General features: G+C 45.8%; 1 protein-coding gene across 1 annotated transcript in view; it reads right to left on the bottom strand.

Annotated features, from left to right (window-relative positions):
* Window positions 1-387: 387 nt before the first annotated feature.
* The window catches only part of FAM171A1 (family with sequence similarity 171 member A1), a 125,900-nt gene continuing 110,865 nt past the window's right edge, over window positions 388-15,422 (bottom strand). The window contains exons 6-8 of the mRNA XM_040248978.1: window positions 7,643-7,759; window positions 4,085-4,199; window positions 388-3,392 (exon numbers count right to left, since the gene is read on the bottom strand). Of these exons, the coding sequence (XP_040104912.1) occupies window positions 1,685-3,392; window positions 4,085-4,199; window positions 7,643-7,759 (1,940 nt within the window). The 3' untranslated portion in view covers window positions 388-1,684. The remainder of the gene's footprint in view (window positions 3,393-4,084; window positions 4,200-7,642; window positions 7,760-15,422) is intronic.

Raw genomic sequence — 15,422 nt, 5'->3', positions numbered from 1 at the left:
TTCCTAGGTGTCTTATGTGTTAGTTTCTTTTGTTTAGTTTTTATTGGTGTACAGTTGATTTATAACATTGTGATCGTTTTAGGTGTACAGCAAAGTGAATCAGTTATATATATATATATCTCCCCATTCATTTTTAGATTCTTTTCCCAGAGTATTGAGAAAAGCTCCCTGTGCTACACAGTAGGTCCTTACAGTTTTCCATTTTATATTTAGTAGTGTGTATATGTCAATCCCAATCTCCTAGTTTATCTCTCCGCACCATATGTTAGTCTTTGAATGTAATTCCAACAACTGGCCTTTCAGACTGCCAAGGAATGATAAGAGAATTCTTAATGGCAACTCTATAACCAACAATGGCTCAGAATGAATGAAAAGGACCACAAGATAGGGTTTTTTTTTTCCTTCAGAGTTTATTCTGAGTTTTCATTTTTGGATAATCAAGCAGCTCTTTAAGGAGAATGCACAGAAGAGTCATTCTGGCACTTTTGGATAGTACATAAGATTTGTTTAATAGTCACATTCAGTTTACTTGCTCAGCCCATCCTCCGTGTTTGGTGAGCAAGATCAGCCCATAGGATTTCAGAATACGTAACCGTATATACAAACAGCCAATAAAACCATAATGGTGCCTAGTGGTCAAAGGGGTGGCATGGGGGAGGGGATCACTAAAGTGTCCTCTAGGCTAGCTTAGCTAAACAGAATCCACGTCACACGTGAGAACGAGAGAGTACACTGAGCTGAAATGAGAATTCTGAGCACAAATGGGCACTTGGCAGCATGCAGTTGAAAGAAAAGGGGATCGTTTAATAACTTTATAAAATCCAGGCAGTTCAATCAAAGAAATTAAGAAAAACAAACAAAATAAGCAAAGTAAGGGACTGTCTGTCGTCACTGTAAAAAAGGCACTTGGAGTTAATGGGACCAGAATTGAAGGACTGGCAGCTGATTAAAAACTTCAGTACTATTTCATTAAAAGGCTTGGATGTTAAGAGGTGACACTCAGAAGTTCCTGAAAGGTGATATCGAAATAACCCACTGAGAAGCAGAACAGGTGACAAGGAAGGAATTAAATCCTTACAACCTAATTGTGTGTGTGTGTGTGTGTGTGTGTGTGTGTGTCTGTAAAAAGCAAATCAGAAACGAAATCTAACCAAAGCCAAAACTTAAGCAAAGTAAGACTACAAAGCAGCGATGCATAGTTTTCCTTTGAGATAATGCATACCTCCAGACACTAAGTGCCAAGCTAATTTCTCAATAATAATTTCACAGGAGCATTATCATGATAAAATGGATTCAAGCAATGCAAAAAGAGTTTCTTCTGTTCCCAGAATCTGGAGGAGAACTGAGGTTATCATCAGAACCTAGTGACATCAGGACATCACGTGTGGTTTTTCAGTGTCCTCCGGGGTGGACACATCAAGAATGGGGAACGACACTGACATTCAGACAGACCCTACGTTCAGCCCTCTCCCTGGAGGCGAGGCATCCTGTATCATCATCCTTTCTTCTGAGTAAGAACTTGACTTCCTCTCTAACACTTAGACAGCGAACAGGGTAACTGCAGAAAAAAGTCCACTGCCCACGGCAGACGTGGCTCGACTTCCTCCACAAACAGGTAAGCGCTTCCTTAAGAAAGAATTTTTGGCAACTGGATCTGGTCCCGGGTTGGGTGGCTCTGGACTGCTCATTTGATGTTGAATGCCATCAAGGGTCTCTCCTCCCGTTTCTGCCACGGGCTCTTCTTGTCTTCTCCCTGGTCGTCCTCGTCCTCGTCGTCTTCCTCATCCTGTGGAGCGGATCTCCTCTGGTCAGGACTGGCCGCTGGCTCAGGGGCAGCGTCCGAAGTTCGCTTTGTCGTCTCCTCCTGCAGGCTGGGCAGCTGGCTGCCGCTCCTCGGGCTGGAGCCGTCCAGCAGGCACCGCAGAGCTCTGTCCTCGGGTGTCCCGGCCGTGGTGCCGCCTTCGCTGCCGCTCTGGTCCATGTCCTCCAGGTACACGAGCTGCGTGTAGGCCGAGCTGTCCGCGGCCCTCGACTCCTTCTGGGGATGTTCCTGGACGGGTGGGTGGCTCTGCGGCAGAGTTGAGGGGTCTCCTCTCCCCTTCCGGGCGGATTTTGGTTCATTCATATCCACGCCAGAATCCAAACTGGCATCATTGCTTCCGTTCCTCCCTGCTCTTTGGAGATCAATGTAGGAATGTCTGACATGCGCGTTGGACCGGCCGTCCAGCGAGACGAACCAGGCCCGGGGGTGGGGAAGGGGCTTCCCACCCCCGAGTTCCAGCAGCGCCTTTTCTGTCAGGAGCTGGACCTCGCTGTTCATCTGAGCCAAGGCCGCGTCGTTCAGAGATGCTGGGATGGAGAGTGACTCCGACATGGATGCGCTCTGCGGGGTCCACTCCCGGGCGCCTGTGTCCTGCAGGTGCTGCTGTGAGATGGCCTGGCAAGAGAGGGGCTGCGCTTGGATCTGCGCGGAGGGGTGTGGGAAGATCCCTGCGTGCGGGCTGGACAGCTCAGCCTGCAGCCTTTCGATCTCCAGCTGCGGGTCGGCTGGGACGACCAGGGGCTGGCCCACGTACGAATGGTCCCCTGGGAGTTTCATGTAATGAGCCGGGATGACCAAGGCGGGTAATACTTTCCTGTAAACGCTGTCGTTGACCTGGTCCACGGAACTACAGCAGATCAGCTGGCCGGGTCGCGGGAAAGAGGTAGGTCTTTCCAGGTGGTCCACGGATCGCGACATCATACATTCAGTAGGTCTGCGCTCCAGCAGCTGGTCTTTCTCCGGAGATGAAGGCGCAGGGTACATGTGTTCCTGAATGGTGAGCTTACTTCCTGTGGAAATGTGGGTCACGGAGGCCTGACTCTCTCTGTCCTGCTTTTCGAATAAAGGCTGCGAGAGCATGGCGTTGTAACTCCTCCTGTAGTCACTGTTGCCAGGGGACTCGTAGCCTTCCCTTTCCATAGATTTCCTAGCCTTTAAGGGGAAGATCTCCACCGACTTATGGTAGTCTTTTCCCAACGTCCCACTCGGTGTCAGGTTATCAAAGGAGATTTGGCTTTTGTCCTCTTCCTTATGAGACAGGAGTTCCTCCCGGGAGCTGAACTCCTGGGAGGTGCTGTAGGAGAGCTTCAGCATGGGTGTGTGCATGTCCACCTCCCCGTTGGAAGACATCATCTCCAAATGGACTCCACTCATCAGCTCCTTTGAGCCCGGGGCATCTGGGGGGCGGCCCTGGCTGGTGACAGAGAGTGGACCGGGGAATTCTGATTCCCGACGAGAAAACAGCAGGTTGATGTGTGACATGGAAGTTGACTGATCCCTTTTGGAACTCTCCAGGGTGGCAGGAAGTTGCAGTTTTCTATGCTGCTGGCGGGGTTTCAAGCACTTCCGCCTATGATCAAAGATACAAACCCCAAGGTTAAAATCTCAGAACAGTGAGGGTTCTAGCCTAAACCTAATTCTCAGTTCCCACAGGAAGAAACAAGACAACACTAATCAGCAGCCAGAAGCCTTCTCACCCTATGCCCTCAGCCTTGTTTTGATGCTGAGGGCTGAAATCTGCAGATTGTACCCCAAGTACATCTACATTATTCATTCAAAGCAGGGTCAACAATAAATATTCTTGCAAGTCAATCAGATGAGGGGTCACAGTAAGAAAAGTTTGGCTCTGTCTTTGAGAATATCATCTCTTGGTTACCACTTAGGACTATTCTGAGGGAATTGTGACAATCGTTGAGCTTATTTTTTTATGACTCCTCTCTAAAAGACATTACACACAGTGTAATATCCCACTTTGTTTGCAACTTATATGACAGATATTCAGTTCTTGATAAAAATTTTTTTAAAAAATATTTATTTATTTGCCACACTACGTGGCAATGTGGGATCTTGGATCCCCAACCAGGGATTGAACCTGTGCTACCTGTATTGGATACTCAGAGTCTTACCCACTGGACCACCAGGGAAGACCCTTAGATACATTGTTATGAGAAAAAAAGTACCTCAATTCAGAAAAGGACCTCGATATCAATACTTGTGCAAGAAATTCCAAGTTTAAAAGAAGCCCCAATGATAAAACTTTACCTGCAATAATATAAAAGGAGACACAGCAAAACCAAAAGAATGAAAGCCATTCCTCCCAAGATGGCCAAAAGGAAGACTGTGTGATACGTGGTGATGTCCTGTGTGACAACTGGACCTGGAAGGCCAGAAGAGGGCATTTTAGATTTGTGAACACCTTTCACCAAAAAGAGAGCATAATCTTCTTCTTCTTCTTCTTCTTCTTTTCTGGCCATGTGTCATGTGGGATCTTAGTTCCCCAACTAGGGATTGAACATGGGCCCTCGGCAGTGAGAGTGTAAAGTCTTAACCACTGGCCCACCAGGGAAGTCCCTGTTTTTCTTATTCTTATTGGCTGAAGTGTGGAACGGGGGCCAGATGCAAACACCCTTTAGATGTTGTGCCTGCAGCATCACCATAATTCCCCTCAGTGGAAAGGGATTACCCAAACCATCACCAGAGCACTGTGAATACTCAAAGTCTGTATGTAGCATCCACGGTCCCTCCTTAGTCAAGAAGAGAGCCACATTTGGTATATGAGTTCATCATTCTAAATACATGACCTTTGAATATAAGAAAACTAGATACATGATCATCATATCATGAGTGGGACTTATCCACTCAGAGACATGGCATGAAGACCTGGGGATTTTATGGCACTGCAGAAGGAAAAAACAAATCAAAACATGAAATTTTACTCACTCTTTCCCTGGGCAATGATTACTAAGTATTGAGCCCTTGGCCTTAACAAATCAGTTGAAAGGTATGAAGTAAATTTACTATGACTTAAAAAAATCTACAGCCTATTACAGGGATATCAGGTGTTTCTAAAATGCCTCCCATTTAAAAAAAAATAATATCTTTCTAGTATCTTTTCAAAATGGCTAACCTGATGTGGCCACAGACTTCTCCAGAACTTACAGACAAAGTGATCAGAACTAAACCTATTTTCTCTTTAATTTACCTTGGGAAGAATCCCAAGAGGTAGTTTAACTTACTCCTTATGTTCAATAGCAGTAAGAATTTATCTTAACATTGCTAACAAGGGATTGATAGCAATAACGAAACTCTCCCCCAGATTACAATGCTTGGGCACTTACTGGTGTGTCAGTATGCTGACGGTGCACCAAAAGATGGGAAGGAAGGAATGTAGTTATTACACATAACATCACAGGAGCATTGTTATGATTATTAAACACCATAAAGACCCATTTATTCATTGATTTTGATATTTTAAGGGATACATTTCTTTATAATCTTTAGGAGACAAGTCTCTTAAGCTAGATAAACCCAAGGAGACTTGTTGATTTTTGAAAATAGTGACATTACTTAAGTTCAAAAGACAACATCATCCTCTCCCAATTATAAATCATTTCAATGGGGGTGAAAGTGAATATTTTAAAAAGTTGGAAAAATTACTGGCCACAGTGGCCTTAACTGTTTACGGCCTTAATTGTTCAGAGAAACAATTCTTTTTTTAACACAGAGCAACCCCACAAACATAGGTAATACCTTGGCAGGGGTCACCAAGAAATCTGAGATGCACACAAAAATCATTTCTAAATAATGGAAGTTCAGTCCTTTAAAGTACCTAAAATGTTATTATTTTATTGAATTGGCCAAAAAGTTCTTTCAGGGTTTTCCCTAAGATGGTCTGGGCAAACCTGAATGAACTTTTTGGCCAACCAAATATCTTCTGCTAAATGGAAATCTTTATAAAGATTCCCTCATTTCCTTCTTAACCAGAGAATGAAAGAGAAAACTCTAATTATTTTCTTGTTGGTTTCGGCTTCATGAAAGCACAGCATTGCTGTGATTTGTTTTAATAAAAGTGATGACTGTGAGATTACTAGTATATGTATTTCTATATTAAATGCCACCAGGGTTTACACTATATATGTTTTTATGGCTTTTTGTCTCTTCCTTCGTTGCTCCTCAGCAAGCTTGGGTCAGCCTACATCTAGTAGTCTAGTTCTCTCTATTCTTTACAGAAGTAGCTATTAATCTGTCACATAACCATCATCAGGGGTCTTGGAAATAGATCTAAAATAAAATTTAACTTTAATGCACAGGCTTTGGTTTTTAAGGACTTTCTTTCTTTACTCATAATCATATTCTAGACACTTCAGATTTGGAGACTGGGACATTTATGTACTCACTTCATGCCCACATGGCTACAAGAACAATACAGTAAAGGGAAACGCAGTCTCTTAAAACCTAGATGTAAAGTGTACATTTTCTTAGGGTTGGACTATAAAGTAAAGGCAACAGATTTTTCAACACCCATCTCGGGTTGGCCTCTATCAAATCAGTTACTTTGGGAGTCCTAAGTGTTCATTCCAGTGATAATTCCATTGATAAAATATTGTGTACTTCCATTTTGGAACTGCCTTCACGGTTAATTGACAAGGATCAGCTTTTAATCATAGCACATCTTTTTAAATAAAGATTTAAAATTTATTTTTATTTTATTTTTTGAGGCCGACCATTTTTAATGTTGATATTGATTTTTTTTACAATATTACAATCTATGTTTTGGCTTTTTGGCCCCGAGGAATGGGGGCTCTTAGCTCCCTGCTGCGGCTGCTGCAAGTCACTTCAGTCGTGTCCGACTCTGTGGGACCCCATAGACGGCAGCCCACCAGGCTCCCCCGTCCCTGGGATGATCAAACGTGCACTCCTGCATTGGAAGGTGAAGTCTTCACCACTGCATCACCATGGAAATCCCCAGCATTTTGACCTAGCTCAATGACTTACTTTATTCACCAATCTTGGCAATCAGTGAGTTTTAGATATGTCTAAGAAAAATCAACAAAGGGACCCTTGGACCCTCTGAGCATGAAGACTGGCCACCCATGAAGAGTTTCACTAAGGATAGCAGTCCAAGGGAGACAGGGTCTAAAGGCAAGGCACTGTGAGTAATGGAAGCCATCACTGGAAATACTTCTCCTAAGGTAACTATTTTGGGGAAAAAAAAAAATTCTGGAATACTCATAGGGATAAATCAGGGTGGTTAGGTTTGAAAATAAACTTACACTTTCAGTGAAAATATTGGTGAAATTAAATTTTAGGGGAAAATATGAGTTAATTCATCTATCCTGAATGGAGGAATATTCTTTTAGACAAAAACCAACAGGTTTGCTTTTAAACCTTTCAGAAATGCCCAGTTAAGTTTTTGCTCCAGGAACCCTTCAACAGTGACTTGCTGCTGGTCCCTCTAGTGAGCGCCTTTTCCTACGTCCTCTCTTCCACCAGGCCGCAGCTGTTTCAGGAATTAGGGAGGAGGTCTGAACCACTTCTGTGGGCTTTAGATTAAGAATTCCCTATGGCAGCTGTGTGAGCAGAACAGATTTGAGACAAGACTATTTTCTTTGCATTATTCTTACCCTGAATGGGACAGTTCCAACCAGAACTCCCCCACCCCCACCAAATACCTTCTTCTCATCATTTGAGTTTTCACACATTCAACCATATTTTAAAAAGATGTGATCTCTCTGCTGAAGTCACTTTCAAAAGCCCAGGTAGCCTGAACCCTCAAAAAAAACTGGTTGCCATCAGTGCAGGTGTTAGGGACCCTGTTACCTGGGTTGGGAGGAGACATGGCAGCCACCCAGTACCCCAGCTGAGGGGCAATGTACGTCCACGTCAGCTGACTGCCTTCCTGGTGCACGAGGCCAAGACCGCTCTTCAGCCACGTTCCTGTGGGATGTGGAAAAAGACTTCAGCCAGATGCACGCGGAACTCCTAGTTAAGGCTTAAGCACATGGTACAAATCGCCTTGTTTCCCATTTAGAACCCATCAGAGAGCCAAAGGGTCCAACTCTTGTGGAGCAACTGCATCTAGCTTTCAGGAAAGCGTTTTTCCTGGCCTTCCTGATTACATTACTCTCAGCCACTTTATCACACGTCCCTGCTTCCAAACACAGATAATTTTAGCAGAAGCCTTTGGAGTTTACTCGTCTGTCACCATGGCCCATCTCCTCCAGAAGCCTTTGGAATTTAGAGGCAGAATAAAGGCAGCATAGAAAGGGTTGGTGGGAGGGGAAAGAAGAGGGGAAACTCCAGTCCTGTTTATATTCCTTATCCTCAAGCAAGTAAACGGATTTCCTATTTGGAATTGCAGACTGGTGTGATCAGAGTTGCTTCAGAGAGACTCTTTGGTCCCATCTTTGCAAATTCTAACCCAGAAGCCTGGCTCAGGTGAGTAGTTTATGAAGCTTCCAGTTGGCTCTGATATTGAGAGACACTGAGGGAGTCCAGGTCAGTGCTGCCTTTCAGTTACTACTTTAAAGAGTATTTCACATTAGTGAGCACCTACTGTGTGCTGGCTCGTCACAGCACATGCTTTATACATGTTATCAGTAGTTTCACAACGACTCTATAGAAGAGGACTCATTTCCCCTTTTAGACTGGAGACTGGTGAGACATGGAATTCTTCTGAGCTGTCCCAGGGGTAGAGAGCAAAGCAGAGGCAGAGTAGGTCTGTCTGTCTGTCCTCAAGGTTGGTGCTATTTCCTCTACTCTGCCCTGCTGCATCCCGTACTGAACTTGCCAGCATTTACAACATTTTCACTTTGTAAGGTTCCCAGGGAGAGTGCTGGCTAGGGCCCCCACCAGCCCATGCACACCCACTGGACCCACCAGCCCAGACATATGGGTCACTTACACAGAGATCTCTCTATGATTGATCACCCACCCCCTGAAATGGCCATGTGTGGATTCCTGTCCCCTCCAGGCCTAAATTCATCAGCTATGCACCAAATATTCCACCTTTTGGTCTCCAAATCCCTGCCTTTCCTAGGTATATACACACCACTGGGCTTCCCAGATGGCGATAGTGGTAAAGAACCTGCCTGCCAATGTAGGAGACATAAGAGACCCGGGTTCTATCCCTGGGTCGGGAAGATCCCCTGGAGGAGAGCATGACAACCCACTCCAGTGTTCTTGCCTGGAGAATCCCATGGACAGAGCAGCCTGGTGGGCTACAGGCCATAGGGTTGCAAAGAGTCTGATATGACTGAAGCGACTTAGCATGCACACACAAGGTGGCGAGAGTGGATTTCCTTCCCCTCCGAGGGGAAAAAAAAACAATACTTGGCAGGGCTTCTAGGGCCTATCAGTTGCCATAGCAACATTCAAATGTATTGGGTGGAAAGGTGCCCCAGCATGCCTCCCATCCCTTCCCCTCCCTCCCTCTCCCCACGTTACTCCTCCTTCCTCCCCCCAGCTTTCCTCCTCCTCCTCTTCCCCTCCTCCTCCTCTTCCCCCCTTCTCCTCTTCCCTCCTCACCCTTCTTCCTCCTCTTCCTCAAAGACAGGAGTTGAACAAAGAAGGAAGATGGGGGAGGCCAGGCATCAGTGGGTGCTTTGTATTGTCTGACCTCCCCGTGCAACTGGCTGAACCATGGCTCCGGAGGATTTCAAGTTAGACGAGAAAAGAAGCTGGAATCTCTATAAAGTGAGTATGAGGTTCACTGGCTGAAGAGCATCAAGCCAGAGATGGTCCAGCCACTCTGAGCTTCACACACTCACTCCAGGAGCTGCTGAGGGAATGGAAGCCGGGCATGTGACACATGCAGCTAAAGGGGTTCTGTGTTGAGTCAGAAAGTCTGCCTGAAGGCAGAGAATGGATTGTTTGCCACTGCTTCCGGTTCTCCCCTGGGGAACTCGCGCTGTTTAGCTCATGACTTACACACCCCACCCCACTCCCACGCGCTCTCCCACAGGAGCGGCCCCAACAGGATCTCCTATCAGCCAGGAAGCGGCCTGCATTCTTTCGTTTGCAGTTTCCCTCAGATTAGATTCTTGAGTCACTGCTCTTCAAGTGGAGCGGATACGAGGTTAGGCTAAAGGGACCCAGAGGAAAAGAGATGGGGGCTCAGAGTCCTAATTCCTGTTGATCACTCAGGGAAAGCCACCTACTTGGATGGCTATGTTGCCCTGGCTTTCTACAGTGCAACACAGCCGCATCAACTGGAAATGGACTTCATTTTTCATGTTTACTTGGCTGCTCCAGGTCTTAGTTGTGGCATAAGGGATCCAGTTCCCCGACCAGGGATCGAACTCTGGGACCCTGCACTAGGAGAGTGGAGTCTTAACCACTGGACCACCAAGGAAGTCTTGGGAATGGACCTTTTTTTTCCCCCCAGAAATGGACTTTTAAAACGTCTCCCAGTTACGCTAGGAACAAGCCTAATGAGTGGACACACACACACACCGCCACACACCATACAGGCACTCGAGCCTATGATGCTGGTGGGAGCCGGAAAAGCCGGGAAGGCAGAACACCAGCTGCTTTGGGAGCGCAGTGAGGAAAGAATGCCCCCTGGGGATGAGGCGGGCTCTGGTGAACAGGCAGGACTTCACGTGGGGGTGGAGGGTGTGGGCGAGCAGAGGGAAAGAGGAGGGAACAGAGGCACAGAGGGATGCAGAGTGTAGCGGGCAAGCTTGATGCGTGATGCCAGCGGCGGGGCGGGGCGGGGGGAGAGGGAGGGAGCCCGGGAAGGGCTGGTGCAGGGGTACCAGTGCCGTTGGCAATGAAAAGCCACCAGGACCTGTCCTTGGAGGCACAAAGGTGAGGTCAGAGCTGTTCCGACCGCCTGCCCCTCCCCCACTTCTCCACCCCCTTAGTTCTTCCCGGGTTGGTCCTCCCAACAGACACTTTTACCCGAGTCCATGACTTTGCCCTCCAGTGTTCCAACCTCATATGGTTTGCCTTTCTTCCAAAAGCTTACCCATCCTTCAAGATTCAAGTCACATCCAGTTTATCCTGAGTCCCTCTTGCACGTGGGGGCCTTCCAGGTCCCCATCAACCTCAGGGCACATGTTCCTACATCATCTGTTTTCCAGAAGCATACCTCGCCTACACTGCTAACCCCAAGTCCTATATTCCTTCTGTCTTCTCAGCACCCAGAAATATTCCTGGCGTGGGAACACGGTGGTATTTGAGTGTGAAAGCCAGACGTGCAACCCCCACCCCTGCCAAATAATATCAGATGACCTTCTGTGCAAAGCTGGGTGTGGTTGGCAGGAGAGATCTCCTTACAGGAGTGCAGTTAAGCTTGGGATTCTCTTCTTTTCGACCAGAGGGAACAAAGCCAGCTGGGAAAGAGGCATTTATTTCAGACTAAGTTTTCCGTAAAATGTACACGTGTTCAGTGAATAGAGGGTGACGCCATTTTAGGATTCAACAATCATGCTGTTACTGGCAAAAACTATTTCCAAGCTTTCTGTGTTTTGCAGGAGGAAATTGGCTGCAGGGAACACAAGAATTAATGAATTGTGTACCAGAAACATATGCTTCTCATCACTGAAATCCTGAGGGTGTGGAATGAGGGTGTTTTCCCACCTGAGGAACTGCACACATAAGAGATTCTTGTACTCGTGAATGGGGAGTGGTGCCTGGAATGGAGGCAGGACAAACAGACCTCTGCAGAGTCTCTTTTGTTGACTGGGTTATGTGACTGCTGGACCTGCAGCCAGAGTACAAAGAGCGGGGACTTCCCGTCCCTGTGGGCACCTCAGCGCTGCTCAGACAGATCAGGGCAAGATCCAGGGGAAGATCCAGGCTGCTCCTGCTTAGAAAACTTCAAGCGCAAGGTCTCTTGCTTGTTCTCTTGCCTCCCGGGTGGGGCCAGCCTCTGGACGCTCCTGGCTCAGCACAGTTGCCCGCAGGGCTGCCTAGGTTAAGCTTGTCTCCTCTGTAGTTCGGACATTAGGGCAGCACCTGTGGTCTTAACAGCATAACGGGGCTTCCTGCCGACTCGGGCTCCTCTTCACGAGCGGGTCGTTCAGGCAGGCCTCAAGGTGGGCCATCTGGTGACGGCGTGCAGGCAGGAGGACTCCATGCTTCCTCGTGCCGCATGGCACCAGCCCAACCAGGTTGCCACCTTCATGCATGTGGCCACTGCCCAGGGAGGGTGGCTGACTGTGAAGTGTGTGTGTCAGGAGCAGGCGAGCTGGTGGCTGCTTGTGTCTCTGTGCTGACGGAGCGCTGTGCTGTGCCAACTACTGAGGCTGCATGTGTGTGAAGGTGGAAGAGCCATCACCGGAGGAATGAAATTTCTAGATACTAAAATTTCTAGATCATCAGCTTCCAAATGGTTTTTGAAGCATTTGAACTCTTTCTCTTTAATGGAATCTTTGTATTAAGACAATTAAAATAGTATATAAAATACATAAACAGATAAAAGACAAGCTTCTCTGCAAACAGATGGGGAGAACTCCCCCACCCTGCAACCCCCAGGACATCTCCTGAACATGGTTTGGGAGTTATTCTTTCATAGAACTTGGGTCAGATTTGCCAAAGTTTGAAAAGGCAGTTTTCTATAATTCTAAAAAGTGTCATTTACTCCTGCCTTATAAAGTAGAATATAATTTTGATTTTTTCATGGTAATTCAGGGTCATTGTTATGATCAACTGACGCTGGTCCTTAACTACTGATGCCCTTAGGTCCCTACGGAAGAACAAAGTTGTTTGCTCTTATACTAAACAGTTTCAACCATGGCTGTGTTTTTCTTCCTTCTCCCACTTCCTCCCTCCCCTTCCCCCCCGCCCCCCGCCCTTCCTATGGGCTTTTACCAGCTCTTCTCTCTCATCACCACCAACTCCCACATCCCCACCAGGGAACCAGAGAACCTGCTACATGAAGACTGCATCTAGAATAAAGTCCACAGGCAGCCACATGAGGGACAAACCCAGATGTGGAACTGAGATACTGTGAATCCAAGTTCACTACTTTTTTCTTCAACACACACTCGCAGATCAGTTTTCGTCTGAATTCTCTAGAGTGAAACCTCGTACAAGGGAAAGATTCAGAGATCCTTTCAAGGAGAAAGACTTTAGTTGCCTATACAGCTGGCAAGGTTTGTTGTGGGTATAAAGCACCACGAGGTCTTTACTTGGAAGCTGCACTGAACCACAATGCTGATTACACACAGTAACTGACAGGCTCAGAAAGATATGCCTTACATTTAGCTTATAAGATCTGATGGGATCTCTTAGCAATCACCAGGGGTGCCGCTTTCTTGCTTGGTTACCAAGCAGGAATGAAACCAGCCTTTATTTGCAAAATATAAAGAAGAGTGAGTTCAAATTTTAAGCAAATGGCGATTCAAAGGGAAAAGAACTCTAAAACGAGAAAAAAGAGCTCCAAACATAATGTCTCATTAGAATATGACTGATAGGGTTCTGATTTTCCTTGCTTTTCCTGACTGGCCCACTTATTCTGCCTGGACGCCTCTATTTTATCTGTGGCACAAGCTCATCTCAGCACTTGGTAACAAGCAGAAAAGACTGTTAGGAGGAGCACCATTGGTTTTGAAAAGGAAACTGTAAGTGAACAACCTGCCCTGGTAACAGATGACACATTGAAGCTGGCATCCTGCACCTCAGCCAATATACAGAGAAAGACTCTTACAATGGGGCTTGTGACCATGTCACACCTTGGGACACCGGGCCGATGAAAGTCCAGCACGATCAAGGACCAACTGACAGCATGGACCATTTGCCCTTCCTAAGATAACACCTAGTGTGAATTCCAGCTCTGCCGCTTTCCAGCTGTGTGGACACTCGAGGAGGGTCCAGCTAGGGACGGGTAGTCCCTGGTGGCTGCTTCACACTTTCTTTGTCACATAAACAATAAACGCTTCATCACTTAAGCACTTGTAGTTGAGGATTCTACCAACAGGAAAAGCTAATGTATTCTTTTTTTTTTTTTAAGTCTGTATTGAATTTGTTACAATATTGTTTTATGTTTTGGTTTTTTGGCCATGAGGCATGTGAGATCTTAACTTCAAGACCAGGGATTGGACCCACACGCCCTGCATTGGAAGGTGCACTCTTAACCACTGGACTGCCAGGGAATTCCCCTAATATATTCTAATTGATGCTTTGTGTGTGTGTGTGTGAAAGAGGCTGCAGTGAGTTTGACTAGGTCTATAAGCTGGGATGTGAAGAAATGTCACAGCCATGCAGAAAATCCATCTCAGAAAAGTTCTATCAATTTGAAGGTGAATATTCACTGTGAAATAGAACACTTCTATTCCTATGACTTAACTGTTCACCGTGAACTATTTGGAAACATTCATGGCAAGAGGTGAGAACACATACGTGCATGACACAGGCGTGAACTTGGATGGTAGGGACCTCTTCTCTCCTGCCCTTCAGCTGTTGGTTTTGGCCAATGACCATCTCCTCACTTAGGCTGAGGTGACTTCTGGTGAATAATGGGTATCGTGGTCATTCACTTGTTTGAGGGCAGACTTCTTAAGAGAGATATACCGCTCAGGTCCAGAGTGAATGCTTATTACTATTACTACTTATAATCATAGCCCGCTCCCCGCCCCTGCTTCCAAGTATGTTGGGTTTCTCTAGAAACCAGCACAGACTTACTTCCCAGGATTTCCATCTGCATTATCTTAAGCCATAACCTCTACTGCATTTTCCTACCAGCTGTACAATCAGAAGTGTCAAAGCCTGAGTCCATTTTATCACATGCTTTAACAAAACCTTAGTGGGATGAGATCATCCAGAAAACCCAGAAAAGTCCACCAGCCCTTAAGTCACATTCATCGGTACAGCAGAAATAGCGACACTGACTATTTTTATGACACTGTGGAGCAGCCTTCTGTTTTTTCAGATTAAAGTCTATGCCTTTGAATAGTATGTTCCCTGTCTTAGAATTATTTTTCCATGAACTCTGTGAGGAGGATACATTCCTTGTCAATTACACTGCAAAGTATTTATTTACCTGGTGGTCAATTATCTAACCATGCTAGTTGAAAGCAATGGAACCAAAGAGTGAAAGTCATTTACAGATGGTTGGATTCCTGTAGCTTCAGGCAAGTACATTTTGGACTGGTTTAAAGAAGAATAAAATTAACAGTAACTCACTATAACCAACGACCTTCTGTTCAAAGCATAAAATCACAGGTATAATGAATGATTAGAAATTAAAACAAGAAGGGCATCTGTATTTAGCTATAACATGTTCCCTGGGTATTTTTAGGGCATATTTTGAAGAACAGATTCTTAAAAATAAATTTGATCCAAGCAACTGATTTTTTTTTCTCCTTTAAACTTAAGCTGAGTGATCACAAGGTTTACTGAAACAAATTTTAGGAGACAGCAGTAATGGGAAGCTGTAAAGCTTCTGGCAGGGAGGGCTAGACAAAGTGTATGCCTGAAAAACGTAGCCAGAAGTATTAGCGTGCATAATAGCATTAATAAAATTTAATGAGAGAATTTTCAGTTTACAATAGGTATATATAAATTCCCAGAAAGTAGTATCAGAGTGGAGGCTAATTAAGTCCATATGGAGAGAAATTTTGTTCATTACCCACTAAATCTAACATTCATCTTG

The sequence above is a fragment of the Oryx dammah genome, unplaced genomic scaffold (genome assembly GCF_014754425.2).
Source record: "Oryx dammah isolate SB20612 unplaced genomic scaffold, SCBI_Odam_1.1 HiC_scaffold_10, whole genome shotgun sequence".
Classification (NCBI taxonomy): Eukaryota; Metazoa; Chordata; class Mammalia; order Artiodactyla; family Bovidae; genus Oryx; species Oryx dammah.
Note: the sequence above shows the minus strand (reverse complement) of the source record. Positions and strands in the feature narration are given on the sequence as shown.